This window comes from Pteropus alecto, unplaced genomic scaffold, assembly GCF_000325575.1.
Source record: "Pteropus alecto unplaced genomic scaffold, ASM32557v1 scaffold95, whole genome shotgun sequence".
Classification (NCBI taxonomy): Eukaryota; Metazoa; Chordata; class Mammalia; order Chiroptera; family Pteropodidae; genus Pteropus; species Pteropus alecto.
In genome coordinates, this window is record NW_006441071.1 from 22,118,287 (window position 1) to 22,138,984 (window position 20,698).

The following is a 20,698-nucleotide window of genomic DNA, read 5'->3' on the forward strand; positions in this document are numbered from 1 at the left end:
TTTTTTTCTCTGACCTGATTTTTTTTTATCTTTTCTTTACCTTGAGTTCACCAATTCTCTTTCTATTATGCCTAATCTACTATTTAATCCAGCCATTGAGTTTAAATTCAAACTTTTACATCCTTAGTTATAGAGGTTATATTAGTTCTTTTCCAAACTTTGGGGTACTTTTCTATTTTCAGGATGCTCTTTTATTTCTTTAATAGCACATAGATTCTGCTGTTATTTCTGCTGACTTTCTCTCATAGTGCCAGATTTCCTTGTATAGTTTATGGTTTTTTAAAAAAACATAAATTTTGTACACTTGAAACTTACTGGATTTCGTTAAGCAATGTTGCCATAATGAAACAATGAAAAAGAAAAAATTAATAAATAAATAAAAACATAAATTTTGAAAATTTACCTGTGAGAATACTTTGAGATCTAGGTTAAGATTACCTTTCTCTAGAGAAGATTTGCATTTGCTTCTGCCAATTGCCCTGGGATACTGTACTTGGGACTACTTTAATTTGAATTTTCCTTTCGAGATGTTCCAGAACACTGAGATAATATAAATCCTAACTATAAACCTATACGAGATGTTGTTGTTGTTTAATCTACCCAATGGCAAGGTTAAGACTAGGATGGTTTTTTCTTGTCCCCTTTTCCTGCCAAGTTTATTTTTCATTCATACTTACACAGAAACTATCATCCTTAGGTTCCCATTTACTAACTATAGTAAGAATACTCTGAATATTTCCATTCAAAAAGAAAATATTCAAAACCCAATTAAGTGAGAAGACAGGAGAATCATAACTTGATTTCCTTCAGGCCCTAAATAAATATTTCTGCGATGTACCAATTAGAGGTTTGTTTATCTATTCTACATTTTGCCACATCATAAGTTCTTCTCTAATTAACTTTCTTAATTACTCTCCCCTCAGCAGACTTCAAACTCCTTGAGGGTAGGGTTTGCCTTTCTTATCTGTATATACTCCTTATAATATCCAAAGCAGTATATGGACTATACTACATAATCAGTTAAGTATTTGTTTATTGTTCCTAAGTCCATTTTACTACTGAGTGTTCTTCATTTTCCATCCATCCATGTGCTCAAGCCAGAGTCAGGGAATCATCCTGCTTCCTCACCTCTCACATCTTATTATCTCACATCTTATTATCTAATCTTCTCGAATTTATCTCAAATCTGATTTTTCTTCATTACTACAGCCACAGTCTTCGTTTATCCCTAAATCATTTCTTCTCTAGTGTATTCCTCAAAAAAGTGTTTCTAAAATGTGTTACACAGGAACCTAGTTTTGAAAGATTTAATAGATGAAACCACTTCTACAGTTAAATATTAAGTCATTTTCTACACAGCACCCACAGTGATCTTTTTAAGTAAATCAGATCGCATCACATCTTTTCTATAAGGCTTCTCATTACTCTTAGATTAGAATGCAAACCTCTCACCCTGGCCTGGAAGACCATGTCTGATCTGATCCTGCACATGATCCTGGCCTCATCTCCAGACTCTCTCCCTTTTTCTTTATCCCCTCCAAACTCACTGACCTTCTTTATGTTCCTCGAAATGATCAAGCTTTTCTTCACCTCTGTCTGGAACACTCTGACCTTAGAACTTCATATGGCTAGCTTCTTGTCATCATTCAGATCGCTATTCAAACATCAATTCTTAAAAAACTTTCTCCCTAACTCGCCTATCTAAATTAAGGCCTTTCGTCATTCTAGTCTCATCACTCTCTAACACTTTATTTGATTTTATGTACTTATTTATGTGTTTTTCTTCATTCAGTGCATATTTCTGGGGCATCTGCTATGCAGCAGGCAATACTCTTGGTATTAAAGTATAGGAAAACAAAACAAAACGACTTGTCCTCATGGAACTTGGATTTCCATGCATTTATTGAAGATTTACATTTTATTTACATCTAATAATTATCTAATTTTTCTTTTATTGTCTTTCTTCCCTCTAAAATGAATGAATGAATAAGTGAATGAACATATAGCTGTAGTGAGAGATCCCTATAGGAACTCAGCTGCATGTATTCATCCATCACTTCCACCTGCTAGTCAGTCTAGACAAAAATGGAAATCCAGAAACAGCTTGCCTATTATGATATTCCATTTTTAGAATCAGAAGACTAGGTAAAGAACTAGAGTCCAATAAAGAACTGAGCCCTCTTTTAGTCAACATTTGTAAACAATGATCTAGATTATTTATTCAAGTCTTTTCTACTACTGTGTCCCTCCAGGGGGTTATGCCCTATTGTCAGCTGCAGCATTTGCACTACTGCCAATTCAAATATTTATTCATTGTCCTTGGACACCAGTGAGGACAAAATGATTGAAAATCATCAAAAGTCTCCCAACCAAATACTTTGTATCCCAGCACTACTGAACCTTCCAGAAAAATCTTCTGCTTTGACAAAGCTATCAGATGGTCCAATTTGTATTTGAGTGTTAATTATGTGAAGCAATTCTAAGTACAAGGCCTACTTGAATTATGTACTAATTTTTGTGCTATTTGGGGCCTATAATTAGTTGCACTCTTTGGGCATATAAATCTCTTACCCAGTTCATTATCCTTGAGTGGACTGAAAAATGTTAGTGACACTCCTACAAATTTGTACACTGTTGTCTAATAACTAAGTACATGTTTACTCTGGGATATGCATCGTTGACAATGTGCTTAATTATCTCCCAAAACAATCTAAGTATTGGCTACTTATAACACTTCTCTCCCCTCAAAGGGAGCAGTAGTACGTCTCAGTATGGGGTGGGCATTCTGCTGATGCTCCAACAGGGCTGCAGGTGCACATAAAGGGAATTGCTTAAGAATGCTTGGCCCAAGTGACAGCCCCTAGTCTGGTTAGTGAGTCTGAGGGAAAGCCAAGAATAACCACATTTTCTAGTCATCTGCCTCCTTTACAGAATCCTATTAGAAAAACAATTTATATTAAAAGTGAATTTTTTAAAAGAAGTTTGTACAAACATCTGCCACTGTCTTAACCACACCCCATGGAAGAACGTCAGTCTTGCCCTGGTGATGTAGGGTTTAGGAATTGCTGAGGAACAAAACTGAAAGACGAGAAAACAGAAGTGGGCAGGAGAGGGACAGAAAATGAAGAACATAACCAAAAAGGCTGCTCTCTTAGGAAAAATCTGTGGGAGGAAACTATTTCCAAACTTGTGGCCCTAATGACCCCTGGAACTCATAACCTGAGCATTTTCTTCCTTTCCTTAACAGCATTTTTTATTCTAATTAATTCTGTAATAACATTTATAAAGAAAATATAGGAATATATACATAAAATCAGACAGATAATCACTGTTAACATTTTAGCTTTTTCTTCTGATTTTTTATAAAGTCATATCTATACATGTAGATACATATACACATTATAGACATATTCAGATATATATTTTTGCCCTTTTTCACATAGCCTATCATGAAAATGTTATCATGTCATTAAACACTGAGAAACAAGATTTTAATGAGTACTACTAGCCCATCTTGTATAAATGTACCGTATTTTTTTAAACCTATTTCCAACAGATGAACTTTTAGGTTGCCTTTCATAGGGACATTATCAGTGGTTATTTTCATCTAGAAAGTTTGTTTCAGAGAACAAATTTATACTAAAGCTATAGAGGATGGTAGAAAAGTGGGAAAAGTAGAATCTAGTCATATTACTCAAACACGTTCACTCAGATCTATATTTTCATCTTATCGCCCAATCTAAAAATGATAAGTTAACAAGTTAATTAGAAACATATATTCAATTTATAAATAAAGAAGGGCTGAAAGTCAAGTGCAGGAAGTCCTTATATACATATAGATGAATGAACCCATCAGAGAGCCATTCCTTCCAGTTATAACTCTAAGGAACCGAATGTAAAACATAATTTTGGAAAGTTAATACATGAATTCATTAGCTCAGATGTGGCATTTGGTTAGGTGTGGCCTGAGTCACTGGTCTCCAATGGGAAGTGTGCAAGACAACTGACTAGGTTACAGGAAAAATAGAACTATATTCACAATTATTTTTATGTTATCCACTCAAATTTTCAACTTTTGCATTCCTTTTTAAGATATGTAAAATATTCATACATCAGTATATAGAAATAATTTACACACATACATATATATATGCATTGCAGGTACATACTAATTTTTTTAAAACCAATGGAGTGATCAGTCAAAAAAGTATGGAATTTACTGCTTTAGATTTCTGTTATCATGGAGCTTGGAGAGCTACTAGGTCTAAAAACCTATGAGTATGGGTGGAGTATCAGTTTGGTCTAATACTGTACCTAAGTATGAAAGGCATTGAGAAGGAAAATAGAACCCCAAATTTGGTCAAGCCTAGAATATAGGTGATTGGATCTGGGAAGGTGATTGAGCCAAAGTCTGAGATCATCTGGGAAAAGCAGGGTATGTTGAATTACAATAAGGTGTGTGCTGTTTTCTGGAACATGTACAGTTGTGTCCTAAGTCAAGGTAGAAAGTACCTAATGAGTCTAGAATACCCAAGAAGGTATTGAGGTAGGTGAGACCCCAAGAGCCTCCCAAGAGCACAAGTTTAACATGCCTATTAGTCATCAGCCTAGGCAGTAACTCAGAAGTCCTTTGCATAAATGGAACACAGGGCAGATAGGTTTCAATAGGCAGTGGTAGAGGGAGGGCTAGCATTGGGAATGAATGAAAGACCTAGATGCCTGAAAATAATCTTGAAAAAAGAGCCAAAGGTAAGATAGGAGTACCCTGATATTAACTTTTCCCCACAGTTGTGCAGAGTCAGTTCTGCCTAAACAGTTTGTCTCATCCATGGCTAATTCTATCATATCTAGACATTATATGATAAAGGGCTACTCTTAAGACACTAAGCTTCTTCTGTCTCCCCCAAATGAAAAATAAATATACAATAAGAACAATAAATTAAAAAAAAGCAATCTAGAGTCATTTTAGCTTGTATGTCTCTTTAATACTGTGACTCAAAACTTATGTAAACCATAAAAATAAATTATTTTTCTCTGGACATTTTTAAATGTTCAGTTCCATCTCAATTTTAAAATATCCCTTTTCCAATACACTTTTTAAGTAAAATGTACATAACTCCGAATGTAACCTTGATCCATCCACATTCAGTGGTGAAGGCTATAGGTGTTTCTGAAAACACGGTACAATGGCAGAGAGTGTCAGCTGACCACTGAAGGTATGTGGATCACAGGAGCTAATGTCTCCATGAGGGCAATGAGTTCACAATGATTCTAACTCTGATGATCAACAAGGAAACAGTGGAAAGATGATGGGGAAAAGCATGAAGACCTCTTAAGACACAGTAGATATTGTAGTCCTGCCTATCCCACCCCATAAAAATGAAATCATAAAATAAATTTTTTTTTTTTTTTAAGAAATGAAGGCTGTATCTCCATCTTGACAAGGCATCTGCACACACATTCTCCTTAGCGGGGATGTCAGCAACTGGAAGCCAGTAACTGTTTCAGAAGGCTTTTTTCCAAATGTGTGAGGCTCTCTCTGAATTCTGACTGAACTTGCCTCCTTCCTCTTCAAAACATGCTCTCTCAGCTCAGAAGTTTGACAAGATCAAATAACCAGAGCTATTTAAACATCCTACTTTGGATAATACCTTCCAAGACAGTTAATCATCCTAGCTTGTTTAGACTCTTCCATTTCTCACCTACCACCACCACCACACACACACACACACACACACAAATCCTAGGTTGTTTAGACTCTTCCATTTCTCACCTACCACCACACACACACACACACACACACACACACACACACACACACAGCCAGGAAAATTCATCTTTCTCCTTAAGCCACCCTTCTTTACATCCAAATGCCAACTTGACTTAGAGTCAACTTCTAGGTTTGGGATTGTTACCTTTCTTTAATCTTATAACAGCTACCTCTCAGGGGTCAAACTAAATCCATTTAGTTTATGTCTGACTTACGGGTCTTCTGGGATGAAAATGTTTTAAAAAATAATTCTTACTCTTTTGAACAACTGGTAATAATGAGAAAGACTAATGGGCATTCATAAGCTGTTATAGGACACAGTTCCTGTTCTATGCATTATTCATTTATGCAAACTGTTGTGAAAGTACCAAATTCACTGTGCAACTGGGCTGGAAAAGTCCCTGGACTCAAGATTATATTGGTATGCATATTTCTGAGGGTTGGTTCTATTTAACATTTTCATCAGTGACCTGTTTAAAGGAGCAGAGAGCAAACTCATTAAATTCCTAGATGGGAAGAATGGCCAGAACATTAGAGAACAGGATTAGAATTTCCTTAGCCCTTGCCAAATTAGCAAAACTGTCAGAGTCAAATATGTTCATCGGGGACAGGCAGGGAAAAGTAAGCTGCCCCAAAGCGAGCTGAGTAGTAGTAACTTATTCAGGAACAGACCTGAAAAGAATGTAGATTCCAACACAGACTTGCAGCAGGAAAATACTTACCCAGTGGAACAACTAGTGTTCATTGGGACCTTTGCACCCCTTTAAAATGGATTCTCAATTCATGAACTGTGGATGCAGAAATCCCTCCACCAAGAATTTAAAGAATTCCACTGAGCTTTTCTTTCTCATGGTACCTCTCTCTTCAGATTTCTGATTCCACTTAATTAGCCTAGCTTATGGTTCATTCCATTTTCCTCCTCTAGTTACCCTGTAACAAACCATGTTCACCTAGACATGAAAACCATTTTCCTACCATGAGCAAATCATGGCCTCCTACATACAAAAGGGCCTGGCTATCTTTTTGGTTGTCTTGGGTCTTGTTCAGTCTTTCCCATCAAACTTCTATTCCAAAATATGCTCTTTCATTAAAAAAAAAAAAAAAAGTTTTCTCCCTAAGAGGAACTCTGGGGCCAGTAGTTAAAAAAATAAATAAATAACATTTACACCTGTGTTATCTAACAAAGGTGAACATGACAAAGTCATGAGCCACCAGTGCTCTAGCCAGAGGCCAGCAAACTTTTTTTATAGAGTGACAGATAGTATTTCCTATATCTGTTGTAACTATTCAAATGATGGTGTAGCATAAAAGGTTTTGTAGGTGATATGTAAACAAAAGGGCAGAGCCAGATCTGGCCCTAGGGTTGGCCATAGTTTGCCAAGTCTTGCTAGACTCAGCTCCAGAATCTTCGATTTTGGGGAAGGCTTAGCAACCAGATCATTTTACGACCACAGAAATAAGAACATAGCCATTTATGCAAGTTCACAAGAGAGTTACGCCAAGATTAAAACCTCAAACTAGAGACAGGCAGCCCAGTTCCAGACCAGTACCCTCTCCACTGCATGATCACTAGGCTACTTCCAGAAGGTTCTGGGAATACCTGTGTAAATGGCAGAGCCTCTTCTAGAAATGTTTCCACTATAACTTTTGGTGCAATGCATTAGTTGTATTATGTGTAATATATAATATGCTGTCTTGCAAGAACCCTAGGAGGACCCAATGTTTGACTAAAGATTCAGTCAAGGCTCTATCACTAAGGGGCAGACTCTGTGAAACCAAGCTAGAACCTAAAGTAGATCAGAAAGGAAAGCTAAGCACAAAGTTCAAAGGACATCATTTCGTTTACTTTAAATCTAGTTAAAGGTGACATAAAATCTTTACATACCAAGAAAATGTTTTAAAGAGGAACAATTGTTTTCCATCTCCTATTAGAATGAAAAGAGAAGGACTATAACAGATAGAAAGAACTTGCTAACAGTAACTCTCACTCAGAAAAATTGTAAACCAGAGAAGTCATAGAATTCCTTTAATAATTGGACCTGGGAATTTTCAGGGAGGGTTAAGAAGGAGGGAAGTAGACTGAGTTAGTGATTTCTCTCTCATTAAGTTCCCTGAAAGCTGTAGGAAAGAGTCCCCTGAGCCAACAGGGACACATTGAATCATTATACTTAATGAGAACAGGACAGTTTCTTTAAGAGGGTTTTGAACTACAGAACACAAAGTGGATACCGTATTGGAAAAAAACAATTGTCCAGATTTCAAAGAAGCCTCCCTACAATCTCTCACACTGGCAGGCATTTGGGGTAATTCACGGAAAACCTACTATTCAGGGTCGAAAGCCTGAAGCCCTTTCTGAGAGAGAGAGACAGAGAGAGGGAGAGGGAAAGGGTGAGGGAGGGAGAGAGAGAGAGAGAGAGCAAGCGAGTAAGTGCGCTTGATGCCTTTACCTCGACAGAGACCAGGAGTTCCTCAAAGTGAATGGTTCTTGATCTACAATTTGAAGACCCAGTAGCTTGGGCCTACTCATCCTTGAAAGTGAGGGCCAGCACTTATGAGGCCTCTTATTTTACTAGCTTTGATAAAGATAAATCATTGTGTATATCTTGTTACTCACTGAAAATAGTGCAATCTGTTCTAAGACTATTTCTGGACAGTACATTTCATAAAACTATCCCAGAAGATTATTTGTCCCAAGCCAAAACTTTCCCAAACCCATTTTCACAAATGATGAACTCTTTATTATTTTTCATTCTTATAATTTTTTTCCAGATGATCCAGGAACCTGCACATCATGCGCTACAGGGTACTACATGTAAGTCTGGCCTTCTTTTTCATGGCACTAACTTTTCTGCAGTTTAAGCATTACTGACTTAACCCTAAATCAGTGATTAAAGGAAAGAGGCCCTGTAGCCTGAAGCAACTCTGCCCTGTAGGCTATTAATGAACAATTCTTGGATTTAGCAGTTAAGAGCCTAGCTGTTTTCTTGCCTGGAAAGGAGGCCTTCTCTTTCTTGGTCCTGGAAGTCACTCAACCTGACACTGGTGTCTAGGAATCTTGCCACGGGTTACCAAGATTCAGACCTTGGTGGTTCTGGACAGACTTTAATAATATACCCAACCTCAAGCAAGCTGTTTCCAGAGTCTGCATGGAGGAGACCTTGTTCTTAACAAGAGTTGGACAGACCAGGATAAAGCCAGGTGCTACATTAGCTCTCAATCACACCCTAGGTAATGAGAGACACAGATCACTAGGTTAAACAAAATGCAGGTAACCATCACCCACGAAGTTCTGTAATACAAATCTACAAATCAAATAGTTGTCTCAATATCACTTCCACTTCCTATTCTAGTCTCTCTTACAGGGTACATTGGTGCCTATCTTGGAAGAAAAACTAAGTAAAGAAAGGAGATGAAAAGAAAGGGTAGACCCACATAATGCATAGACTACATAATTCCTCCCTGTCATCCTAAGAACTGGGAGTTTTATGATAAACAAACTCTCACATCCCTTTCTTCTCTTCACCTTTCCATGAATGTTGTCAAGGACACAAGATTGATGTTATTCTACAGAAGAGAAAACTGAAGCTCAGAGAGGCTATAGATCCATTTATGTTGCACCAAGAGCTAGGGTAGGGTCTAGATTTGGGTCACCTCATCTTTGGTGGACTTGATTCCAAGGGTCTTAAAATGTGACAGTGGGTGAGAGGACATTAAAAGGGGTGAGGTGGATGGGAGGGAAAGGGAAACCGAATAAGCTGAAACATATTATAAATGATCAGCTAACTTTATCATTACTTAACTTTATAGGGTTTTTAAAAATTAATTATTTTTTTATGGTGACATTGGTTAATGAAATCCAATAAGTTTCAGCTGTATACTTTAACAGTAAGGCCTGTATATATATATATGTGTGTGTGTGTGTATATATATATATTTACACTGTGTGTTCACCTCCCATAGTTATATTTCTTTCTGTCACCACATATTTGACCCCCTTTATCCCATCTATCTCCCCGCTCCCCCTTCCCTCCACCCTCTACCCTCTGGTAACCACTAGTCTATAGTCCATGTCCATGAGTACCTGTTTGTTTGTCCTGTTCATTTTTAACCTTTTAATTCAACTTTCTCAGAGTTGCCTATTATTCTCTACATTGACCATGTCTCTATATCACTACACTCCTGACCTACTGATTTAAATTAATGTTCCATTTAAACAGGGGAGGATGGGTAGAGAAGAGGCCCCAGATTTGACTATTAGAAGGTAGACCAGACAACAGTAAACAAGCAGAAAGGAATTTGTCAGCATGTTTGCAGTTGGCATTTACCCAGCATATGGCCTGCCACAGATACCCCAAGCAGAGACAGACAGCAGAGATACAAGCATTTCTTGATAAGATCAGACGGTTGGGGACATAAAATGTTCCTCAGAGAACCAAGGAAGGAGGACATAGCCTCAAAGAAAGCGTGATCGTGTAGAAGTATGTGAGAGAAATTCTCCTTTGTCCCCCATATGACTCTGCATACCTTCAGCCTAACTCTACCCTTCTTGATTTTGACACTAGAACATACCCTTTGACCAGCACCTACTTCTTTTGTCACCTGACAATATCCTCTGTTAAACTTTGGAGCCAACTCTGTTAGCCTCTCCAGCTCACCATTAATGAGCAGATTTCATAAAACCCTTTGAAAAACAAATACAACAAGTCTGAATAATGTAATTCCATACAACGTCATTTTGTTATAATGCTGAGATGCCATAGGAACTTAACTCTTGTTTATATCGATTAGCCTATGGTAAAATTGGTTTCATTTCACATTACTTTACTTGAAGTCACATAACCTATCAATCACGTTAAGTGAAGGCCTAATATATGCTAAAAATGACATGCCCAATATCACTAAGGGTAAAACATGTGATATTTGTTTCAAGAAACACACATTTATAACCCTTTAGAATGTGTGATGACTTTGAATTGTACAACATTGTACAATAGAATTGTTAAGGAAAAAATGAGAAGCCTGCTTCAGATATCCTGTTAATGGCACAAAATTTATCAAAGGGCAAAGGTCAACTTCATTCCACTTCCCCTTCAAATGAGCCTGTTAATTCAATGGAGTCGGAAATACAATTCCTATAGAATAGGAATAATGAACAGTATGCATGAAAATATACAGAGATAAAAGCTAAGTCACTTTACTGTTGATATTAATACTCTGGTTATAGACATTTTGGTAAGCCACTTGTACTCAACACAGCTATTTCAGACCTTGCTGGTGCCATGTAGCAAAAGCACACAAACTGTCTGTTCAAACAAATCTTGGTTGAAATCCCAGCCCCACCTTTAACTATCTACGTGATTTTGAGCACGAAATCTTGAGGCTCAGGTCCCTTATCTAGAAATTAAAGGTAAGTAATAGCCCCCTGTATTGGGATTATGCTGAGGTTTAAATGAACTAATAATACTTGACGCATTATCAGTACTCCATAAATGAATATCAGTACCCCTTTCCTTCTCTCCAGCCTCCTCCCAGCTGCCCTGATAACAGGTCCTCAGAGATCCAGAGAGAGGTGGTTAGTGACTTATTTGGAGGGCTCACACAGATCAGGAGAAAGTTTTCTTCCTTGAAACCCAAATATCTCCACCTGTTAAAAATGATCTGTAAACATAGATAAGGAGATTAAATGATGATGGTTAAGAGAAATAACATCAACACAGCTCACGGAAGAAACTCTATCTCCTTCTCTAGGTTTGAACACCACTGTTATAAAACCTGTCCTGAGAAGACCTACCGTGAAGAATTTGAATGCAAAGCATGTGATACCAACTGTGGCAACTGTGACCAGAATGAATGTTACTGGTGTGAAGAGGGCTTCTTTCTCTTGGGTAAGCATGAAAATGTCATTAAAGTGAAAGCAAGGTTTAAGAGCTCCACCCAGAAACAGGAGTGCTTGTTTGATTGGTTTCAGGGTCTTTGTGAACTGCTGCCTCTTGTCCAAGAATTTTGATTTGGTTTGAAAATAAACATTAGCCAGAACATCCTTCTGCTTTTATTACTAAAGCAAAGTTCCAGTTTCATTAATTAGTCTCAAATATTTCCAAGCTAATAGAAATAAGAGTGAACTTGGGGCACAGAGACGCTAAAGACAAATGCTTTGGGATCCGAGTCGCCTGAAATATTCAGAACCATGACTCTTTCCTTGAGATATAACCCATGTTATATATTCCCGAGTAGTGTTAAAGTTAAAGAAGAATCTTTGTCTTAGATTTCTTAGATTTTGGTCAATTCATCAACTTTGATAGAAATGGATGGTTAGGAAAGAAATATACTGTGTCTTCCAATTAAAGGGCTAATAGTCCAGTGCACTTGAACACTTAAGGGAGAGAGAGTGCGGCAGAAAGCCCACAATGATCTCCAGTTTTTCTCTATATAGAGAGATTTATATGAAGTTTATCAAGAACGTAAGATTCTGATAGCCAATTTAAACTCTCAGTTGAAAGAGGACTTAAAGTGTTAAATCTTTTAAGACATTTCTTCATTGAAATAAGAGAATGCCATCTTGGTTTCTTTAAAAACAACTTCAAACAAAAATGTTCCTGAGATTCCGTTTGGCCTATTCAAAACCTGGCCCTGCACAGAGCACCAAGCTAAGTGGCTAGAGTTTCGCCTTAATGTTTCCTCTCTGTGCTCTTACGTAGGTGGCAGTTGTGTGAGGAAATGTGACCCTGGCTTCTATGGCGACTCAGAGATGGGCGAATGTGAACCCTGCCACCGAGCCTGTGCAACCTGCACCGGCCTAGGGTACGACAAGTGCAGCAGCTGCAGAGGAGGACTACAGCTGCTGCATGGAACTTGTGTGGGTCCCACCCAGGCCCAGATGGAAGGCAAATTCTGGAATGGTATGTGCCTCCTAAGGGAAATCACAGGTGTCTAGCTGCCTTCTCGGCCTCTTTCCCTCCCTCTTTAACCCTTGCTTTTGGATATCCATGGGATGAAGGCTAGGCAGTGAAACAAAAGCTTGAATGAGAATCAAGCTTGGGTCTCTTTGATGCTAGGGGAAGGAGAGAGAAGGGGCTGTAACTGGCATTTGGCCAGAAAGAAAAGCCCAAAGCAATTTACAATTGGTCTGGCCACCTGAGTTTCTACTAGGGTGGAGCAGACCTCCAAGCACATAGAGTCATATAGAGAAATAGCCAGATTATCATTTTTTCAAAGATTTCACAATAGCTTCTATCACATTTATGTATCTCTTTATCAAGGTAAAAGAAAATTGCCAGTAGGGTAGCCTTTTTCAGTTAGCAAGGAAGAACTGCTCTAAAGTATTGGAATTTAAGCTAAAATGGCTGATCTGGCTGGCTGGCTGGCTGGCTTATTAGAAGTTGCCATCATTAAAGCTTCCCTTTTAAAAGTTGCCCTCTCCAGTTACAGATGAGAAAGTGAGGATCCTAAGAGGGGTCTGGAGGGAGGAAGTATGTGAAACCTTGAGATACAACAGTAAGACCTACACATTCTCAGTCCTACCTGAGTCTTCAGAATAGGCCTCCTCATCCTGTAGGCTCAGTCACAGGCTTCCTTGCAATTATAAACTTCAGTGCCCTTTCCATGTCTGAGGTAGTTAAAAAACAAAATCTTCTTCATGCTGGAAAAATTTGACTCATATTCCATGCAGAGACCCTCATTAAAAAAATAGATGCTGTCCATTTGATATCAAGGCAAGGATTTGTTAAAAAAAAAAAAAAAAAAGTCATTTCAGTGCAGAAGCAACAGCAGCTGAAAGGAGATCTGCTCAGGATGGGTCTTCTAAGGGCTGGAGAGAGTGGGAGATCTGGGGCAGGAGAAAGGCTCTTGCTGGATTTTAGAAAAGGGTCATCTGTCGCTGCTGTCTACTACAACAGCCCTACATATGTGACTTAAAGGAAAAGCAATTCTGAGACCACTGCAAACTCAGCAGCCAAAGGCCACAGAGAACACAGGCTGGTTTCAGAGACAGAGCTGGGAAGAAAATCATTCAATTCAGAGTGGGATATCTCCAGTGAATTATAGCTGAACTGAAATGTTGAGAACGAGTTTGTCTGCCATTCAGGCATTTAAGAGGTAGTGCAGGCCAAGGGGAAAATAGTCTGGTGCTGTGTTTCTAGCTCAGAACATCTGTATTTTATCTGGCATCCAGATGATGAAAAAGTCCAGGGAGCCAAGAGGCAGAGCACACTTGATCCCGCAAATGATTACACATCCCTTTCAACTGGACTACGCACTTTGCAAGCAGAAACCAGGCCTTGATTGCTCCTCATTGTCGAAGCACCACACCCACCCTTCTGCATTTTCTACTATCAAAACGTAGTTTTTGAAAAGAGGAAGGAATTAGTCCTTTTGAGGATTTAGCACTAATAAGGGATTCGAGAAGGAGATGAGAATGTTTCTCATGGTTGGACAAAAGCAATACAGTCAATGACATGGTTGCACTTTTCCATTTCTGTGATCTAGGAAATAAAACATACAGTAAGAAAAAACTGTTCCTTCACCGAGCAAGGTAAGACTCAGGTTCCCCAGCATAGGTTAGGCACTACTGAAATGGACAGTCAATGGGAAATGTACTCCATAAAGTCCTGGGAGTATCTAAGTTAAGGCCTACATCTTTCTCCTCCTTTTCCATAAAAAACAAGTTTGAGGGTGTAACAGGAGAGTGGTTGGTTCCAGAGTACAAGCACTAATTAGCCACACCTTTAAGATGTTGGAAAACAGATTGCAGTCACCTTGGGTCAACTTAGAGGGAGCCCAGACAAATTACAGAGTGTTTATGAGAGAATGTAGCTGTAGAGGGATACCTGCAAGCTGGTGGTATTGCTTTAAACACAGATGCACATCCAGGTAGGAAAGGTAAGATGGGACAAACTTCAGTACATTCCTTTACCCATAGTACATTCCTTCACCCACACTGCTCCCCAATGGAAACAAGCTTGCAGCCAAAAACTGACTTCCCCCCATTGTCTATGTCAGCATGTACTAGAGAATTGCCTTTGCAATAAAAATCCAATTAGAGTTCACTGAGCTCTTTTATCAAGATGGCTGCCCACGATGAGAGTGACAATGACTAGAGGGCCATCATTCTTCATCAACTATCTACAGAGTGGAAATACCTACTTCCTACTTGAAGGATGGAGATTTCCCTACATCTGACCATACCTGGCAAATCTTCCATCCAAGATTAAGTAAAGCCAACTCTGTGTTCTCCCTGCCACCAAAAAGTCACTGCGCAAAAGTATAGATCAGCCCCAGGTCCCCGTCCCAGTCACTAATACATCATAAAGATTACTTAATCCTGTGTCTCTACATGGCAGTCACAGGAACAATATTAAGTAGGCTGCTAATGGCTTCAGCAGTGACTCAGGAATCATACAGAGCCACCACTGGTAGAAATGTTCAGGTGTGGCAGGCCACAGGTTTTGAAAGGAGATAATGGCTTCAGCTGGCTTCCTGAAACCATTGTTGGAAATAGAAACAGTTTACTCCATTACTGTTAAATCAGGATTTTCTTAAGTGGTTTTCCCCCTGGTAGTGCCGGAAAGTCCTAGGAATAATTCCTGCACATTTCCCCTGCTCACCTAGTCGCATCATTAATTAAAACCATGTTTGTAGAGAGCTCTAATTACATATTCTGATGGTAGTCTAATCTACAAAACACAGACATGGTGAATTAACTTTCTATCTTTGACCACATCCTAACAATTTATCACTGGCCTGTCTTTTGATCTTAATTCCTATGCTCTGGAGAAAGACTGGAATCCCAGAGTCGGTTACAAACACGGAAAGCCACTCGTGTGAAAAAAAAAAGTCTTAAGAGTGAGAGATATTTGGCCTAACAGTAACTGAACTTCAGAAAACCTAAAAGATGCCATGAATCTGATTTTCAGAAGGACTTTGTAGATGTATCTAGTTGCCTCATTTAGAAATGAGGACATCGTTTTTTTCTTAATTAACCAATCAGAACGCAGAGTGCAGAAAACACATGTCTCTGGGTAAGTAATTAAACCTTTAGCCTAGTGGTATAAAGGGGCCACTTGTATCCACTTGCACTGATTGTTAAATATACTGGAATTTTATAAGTGGGTTGTAAAATCGTTGGCAACTTGAAATTAGCTATGTTGGAAATGTTTATACCATGGAAATTGGTAAATATGAAAAAAATCAAGTTTTTTGTTTTGTTTTCCAAAGAGCCATTTTACCAGTACACCACTGTTTTTGTCTCTACCAAATGATTTTACAATCCAAATTAATTACTAAAATATCTCTCCAGTGGATGTAGTAGCCTTTAGAGTTAAGCATACCTGAATTCATATCCTGGCTCTGTTCTTTACCAAATATGTGACTTGAACAAGTTACTCATCCTCTCTGAGCCTCAGTTTCCTCATCTATAAAATGAGAATATGAAACTACTTCGCACAAGGTCATTTTGAGAATTAAATGAGAGAACACATATAAAGCTCCAAGTACATAATATGACAATAAGAGTTAATTTATTCCCTAACCCTTTTACCTGATCCAGTTTTAACACATGAAACTCGAGTAAACTTTCAAAACAGCACTCCCTAGCTCATGAAAGAAAGCAATTAGGGTGGCCTAGAGAGTAATATCGGTCTGGGAAAAGTGGTCCCAAAAAGAAGGTAGAAAATAATGGTCAGTTGGGACACCCAGTAGTCAGGCAGAGTCCTGACTTAACCAAGAATGTGTACTTGCAAAGATGTTAATAGCAGCTTTATTTATAATAACAACTAAAAAAGTGAATTATGCTTCGTGTAAATAAAAACAAAAAAACATTAAAAATAATGTTTACAAAAAATTTTAATGGCAAGAGAAAATGCTTGTAAGATTTATATTTAATGCAAAATGTAGGTATTATGTGTGCAGAAGGTATAAATGATTACACACATATACACATATGTAATTAATAACTCACACATTCAACATAAAAATGGAAAACCTACGAGCCAAAGTACACACAGTAGACATTTCCGAATGGTCAAATTAGAGGCAAACTTTATCTTCTTATCCTTTTTGCATTAAAAAAATAAAACACTTTATTTTTTTTAATGAAAAAGAACCTGTGCCCACTTCAAGCCCATCTTTGGTGAAGAGCCTGCTGCAGGAACGACGAAGGTGGAAGTTTCAAATCAAAAGAGGTAACAGGGAAATAAGGAAAAGGCAATCACAACAAATCAGGAGAGTCTCTGTGATGTAGAAACCAACCCAAGAAGCTGGGTGGTGAGGAGCAAATGGGATAAAGAAGTCACAAGAGAGAAACAGAGAGAGGAGGGAACCACGACATAAAATATAAGTGGGTGCTCAACGGGGAAAGACTGGGAGGAAGTTCAACAGTAAAATCTTCTAGAACATTGAAAGACGTTCCTGATAAGCTAAGTAGTCATGCCTGGGAGAGGAAAGCTATCAAGAAAAGCCTCCATTTTTGCAGGTCTTTAATAGGCTGAAAAATACACCTTTTACTTTCCTAGTCACTGCAGCATGATTTCAAATAGCAAAGATTAGGGAAAAAAGCTAAATGGTTACCAATAGGAGATTAGAAAAATAAAGTATGATACATCCATGCATGGAATACTGTGACGCCATAAACAAGAATGAGGAGGTTCTTTATGTACTGATAAGAGTGGTTTCCAAAATATGCTGAGTTACAAAAAAACAAAAAACAAACAAAAAAGGCAATGTGATAAATAGTGTGGATAGTTTACATTAAAAGGGTGGAGAGGGGATTAGAAGGGAAGCTTCACGTTACATTCCTTTTCTACATTTTGAACCATGGAAGTTTTACATATTTAATTTAAATTAAAAATAAGAAGAACCCCTGTTTTACATGGTTGAGCTGTAGTTATTTTTGAAGCACGGACACTACATTTTCTTGGTCATGGTGATTTTTGTTTTTGAGGTCCTGTTCAGCCTAGAACTTCTAGAGTAGAAAAAAACGAGAAACTATGATCAAGGTCAAAATTTACTTGTTGAGATTAAGTCACTCATCTTTTTTGATAAAGAGCTCTGGCTGAGGATGACTTTATCCATTGCCCATGCTTAATTGCTATTAACCATGTGTACAGAGCATCCTCTAGTGGATACATGAGGACATTACAAAGTTTTATACCAAGTATATCTCAGAAAAATATCAAATTGCCAGAATGTGAGATATGTATAAATACATATGTATGTGTAGGTATACACATCACATTTTATACAAGTATAAAAAAATTAATTAAAGTTCATATTTTTGTGACTACATTTTAGTATAAAAATAATAAAATCGAAAGAAAATCAACCCGTGGCCTAGACATATATCAATAATTTTCAAGGTGCTCAATGTCTTATAAATATTATTTTGCTATTATTTTTTGAATAACTATTCTCAGCCATTAAGTAAGAATCTTTTTCTCAGTTTCAATGAGATATAATTTACAAAATCATTGTCTAGATTAAATGTGTATAACATGATGGTTTTGATATACATATACACTGCAAAATGATCACCACAGTAAGGTTAGTTAACATATCCATCACTTCCATAGTTACCTTTTTGGTGTAGTGAGAACTTTTAAGATCTACTCTCTTAGCAACTTTCAACTATACAATACAGCATCGTTAACTATAGTCACCATGCTGTATATCATATCCCCATAATTTATTCACCTTATAACTAGAAGTTTATAGCCTTTGTCCACCTTTATCCATTCCCTCCACTCTACTCCACCCACAGCCCCCAGCAACCACCAATTTACTCTGTTTCTCTGAGGATGGTTTTTTTAAGATTCCAAAGATAAGTGAGATCATACAGTATTTGTCTTTCTCTGTCTTTCTCTTAGCATAATGCCCTAAAGGCTCATTCATGTTGCTGCAAATGGCAAGATGTCCTTTTTTTTTTATGGCTGAATAATATGCCATTGCATATATATGTTACATCTTCTTTATCTATTCATCCATCAATGGACACCTAGGTTGTTCCATTTCTTAGCTATTATAAATAACGCTGCTGTGAACATCGTGTGCGGACATCTCTTTGAGAGAGTGATTTCATTTCCTTCGGTTATATACCTCGAAGTGAGAATTGCTGGACCATATGGTAGTTCAATTTTTTATTTCTTGAGGAATCTTCATACTGTTTTCCATAGTGGCTGCACCAAATTACATTCCCATCAACAGTGCATGGAATGTTCCATTTCTCCACATTCCTCGACAGCACTTGTTGTCTCGTCTTTTTTGATAACAGCTGTTCTAACAGATGTGAGATGATATCACATTGTGGTTTTGATTTGCATCGCCCTATTGATTAGCAAGAACTGATGTTAGCAACAGAATTGTTGCTAATCTATCTGCTGCCTTCTCTTTTGGGTAAAGTGATATTGTCAGGTTAAAAAGGCCTTTGGGAAAAGACTCGATCATGTTGAGAGTCATGTGTACTACTTTCGTGAAAATCCCATGACTAGCATTGCTCTCCTCAGGGCTAACTGAGCTCTTAACAGATCCCCCTAAGGAGAGTACATGAATAAGTCAGTATACTGGAAAACCAGGGCAATTTTTTCTCTCCAAACTAGGAAACAGACTGCTACTCTGCATGGCTTAGATGGACAATCATTTATATCTCTATATTTACATCCACATCTACCTACTTACCTTTGAATCTAGTTTTCTCTATAACAAGGCTTACCAGATTATTAACTATGAGTGTCATCATAGAAACCAAGCCATGCCTCCTGCTGCCACTCCACATATAGAACAGAAGAAAAAGAAAGGGAAATAAAACAAAAGCCTCCAAAATGTGGTGGAATGGTAACAAATGAGGGAATCAGGAGAGAGGAAAAAGGAAGACCGAACTACCATCTACACATCTCATTTAGTCTTCACAAATCTTATAACGGAAGAATCATTTTCTCTCATTTTAGAGATATGGAAAAGTAGGACTCTGAGAGTTTAATTACTGTATCCATGGTTACCCTACCCATAAGCAGCACAGCTGGGATGTGAAAGCAGGTGTGACTAGAGAGCCAACTCTACCAGAGTGACTCTCAGGAAGAGAAGAAAATAATTGTACACATTGTAACTATGACACTCACAGTAAATAAATGTGTACTGATTGAGTGATGTCTTTGAGGCTGTTATATATGTCTCTGAAACCTTCCTGTGGAGTTGCTGACTTCCTGGAAAAGCCTGCCCATTGAATGCTCTTGGAAGGAAAGAGAGAGAGGAAACAGTGCTAATGTTCCCCAGGTTAATGGTGTATTAGCCTGAGATGAACTGCTTATCTACTGACTGGACAGAAAGCTTGTGGGTGGCCCCATTTTTGTGATGTTTAGCAATGATTTGGGACAAATTTAAAATAAGTTTAGGTTGCATTCCACCATGGCTACTGTGAAGAGCACAGAAACTCAAAACATTGACCAATTATGTTGTTCCAAAGAACAACAACAGCAAAAAAGAAAATATGTTTCTCCATGAGAGACACAATGAATTCTCAGTTATCATCTTGGAGTGAAGAGAAGTGGTCATCTAAGAATTTGGGGGAAATAAGTGATTACCTTTGACTTGAAAACTCTTTCATGCATGCATACACACAAGCACACATTCACTCCATGTATTTTGAATATATAAAAAAGTAACATTTGTTAGTTCAAATATTTCCTTAGTATTTAAGGCCATCCTGTCTCTGGAAGTCTGCAAAGAAAGTCTTGATAATCAATTGTCAAAGAAAGGGTAAGAGAAAAATAAATAAATGAATGAAATCTACACGATAGGCAATGAACAGGTACCAATATTTAGCTAATGTAAAATTGAAGTGATTCTATTTTGGGTGGGAAGGGAGACAAGATTACCCATGAGATCATTTCTAACACTGTAATACTATGAGCTTGCTCAAAGGACACTGACTTCTGGTTTCTT

General features: G+C 37.9%; 1 protein-coding gene across 3 annotated transcripts in view; it reads left to right on the forward strand.

The window, feature by feature from the left end:
* Positions 1–20,698, forward strand: part of PCSK5 (proprotein convertase subtilisin/kexin type 5) — a 404,343-nt gene that overhangs the window by 352,730 nt on the left and 30,915 nt on the right. The window contains exons 25-28 of one of the 3 annotated variants that reach the window (XM_015594534.2): positions 8,540–8,582; positions 11,519–11,655; positions 12,469–12,669; positions 17,920–17,952. In XM_015594534.2, coding sequence (XP_015450020.1) covers positions 8,540–8,582; positions 11,519–11,655; positions 12,469–12,669; positions 17,920–17,952 — 414 coding nt within the window. Of the gene's footprint in view, positions 1–8,539; positions 8,583–11,518; positions 11,656–12,468; positions 12,670–16,866; positions 17,059–17,919; positions 17,953–20,698 lie in introns of those variants that run through there. The other 2 variants (XM_025051431.1, XM_025051430.1) reach the window with 2 other exon arrangements.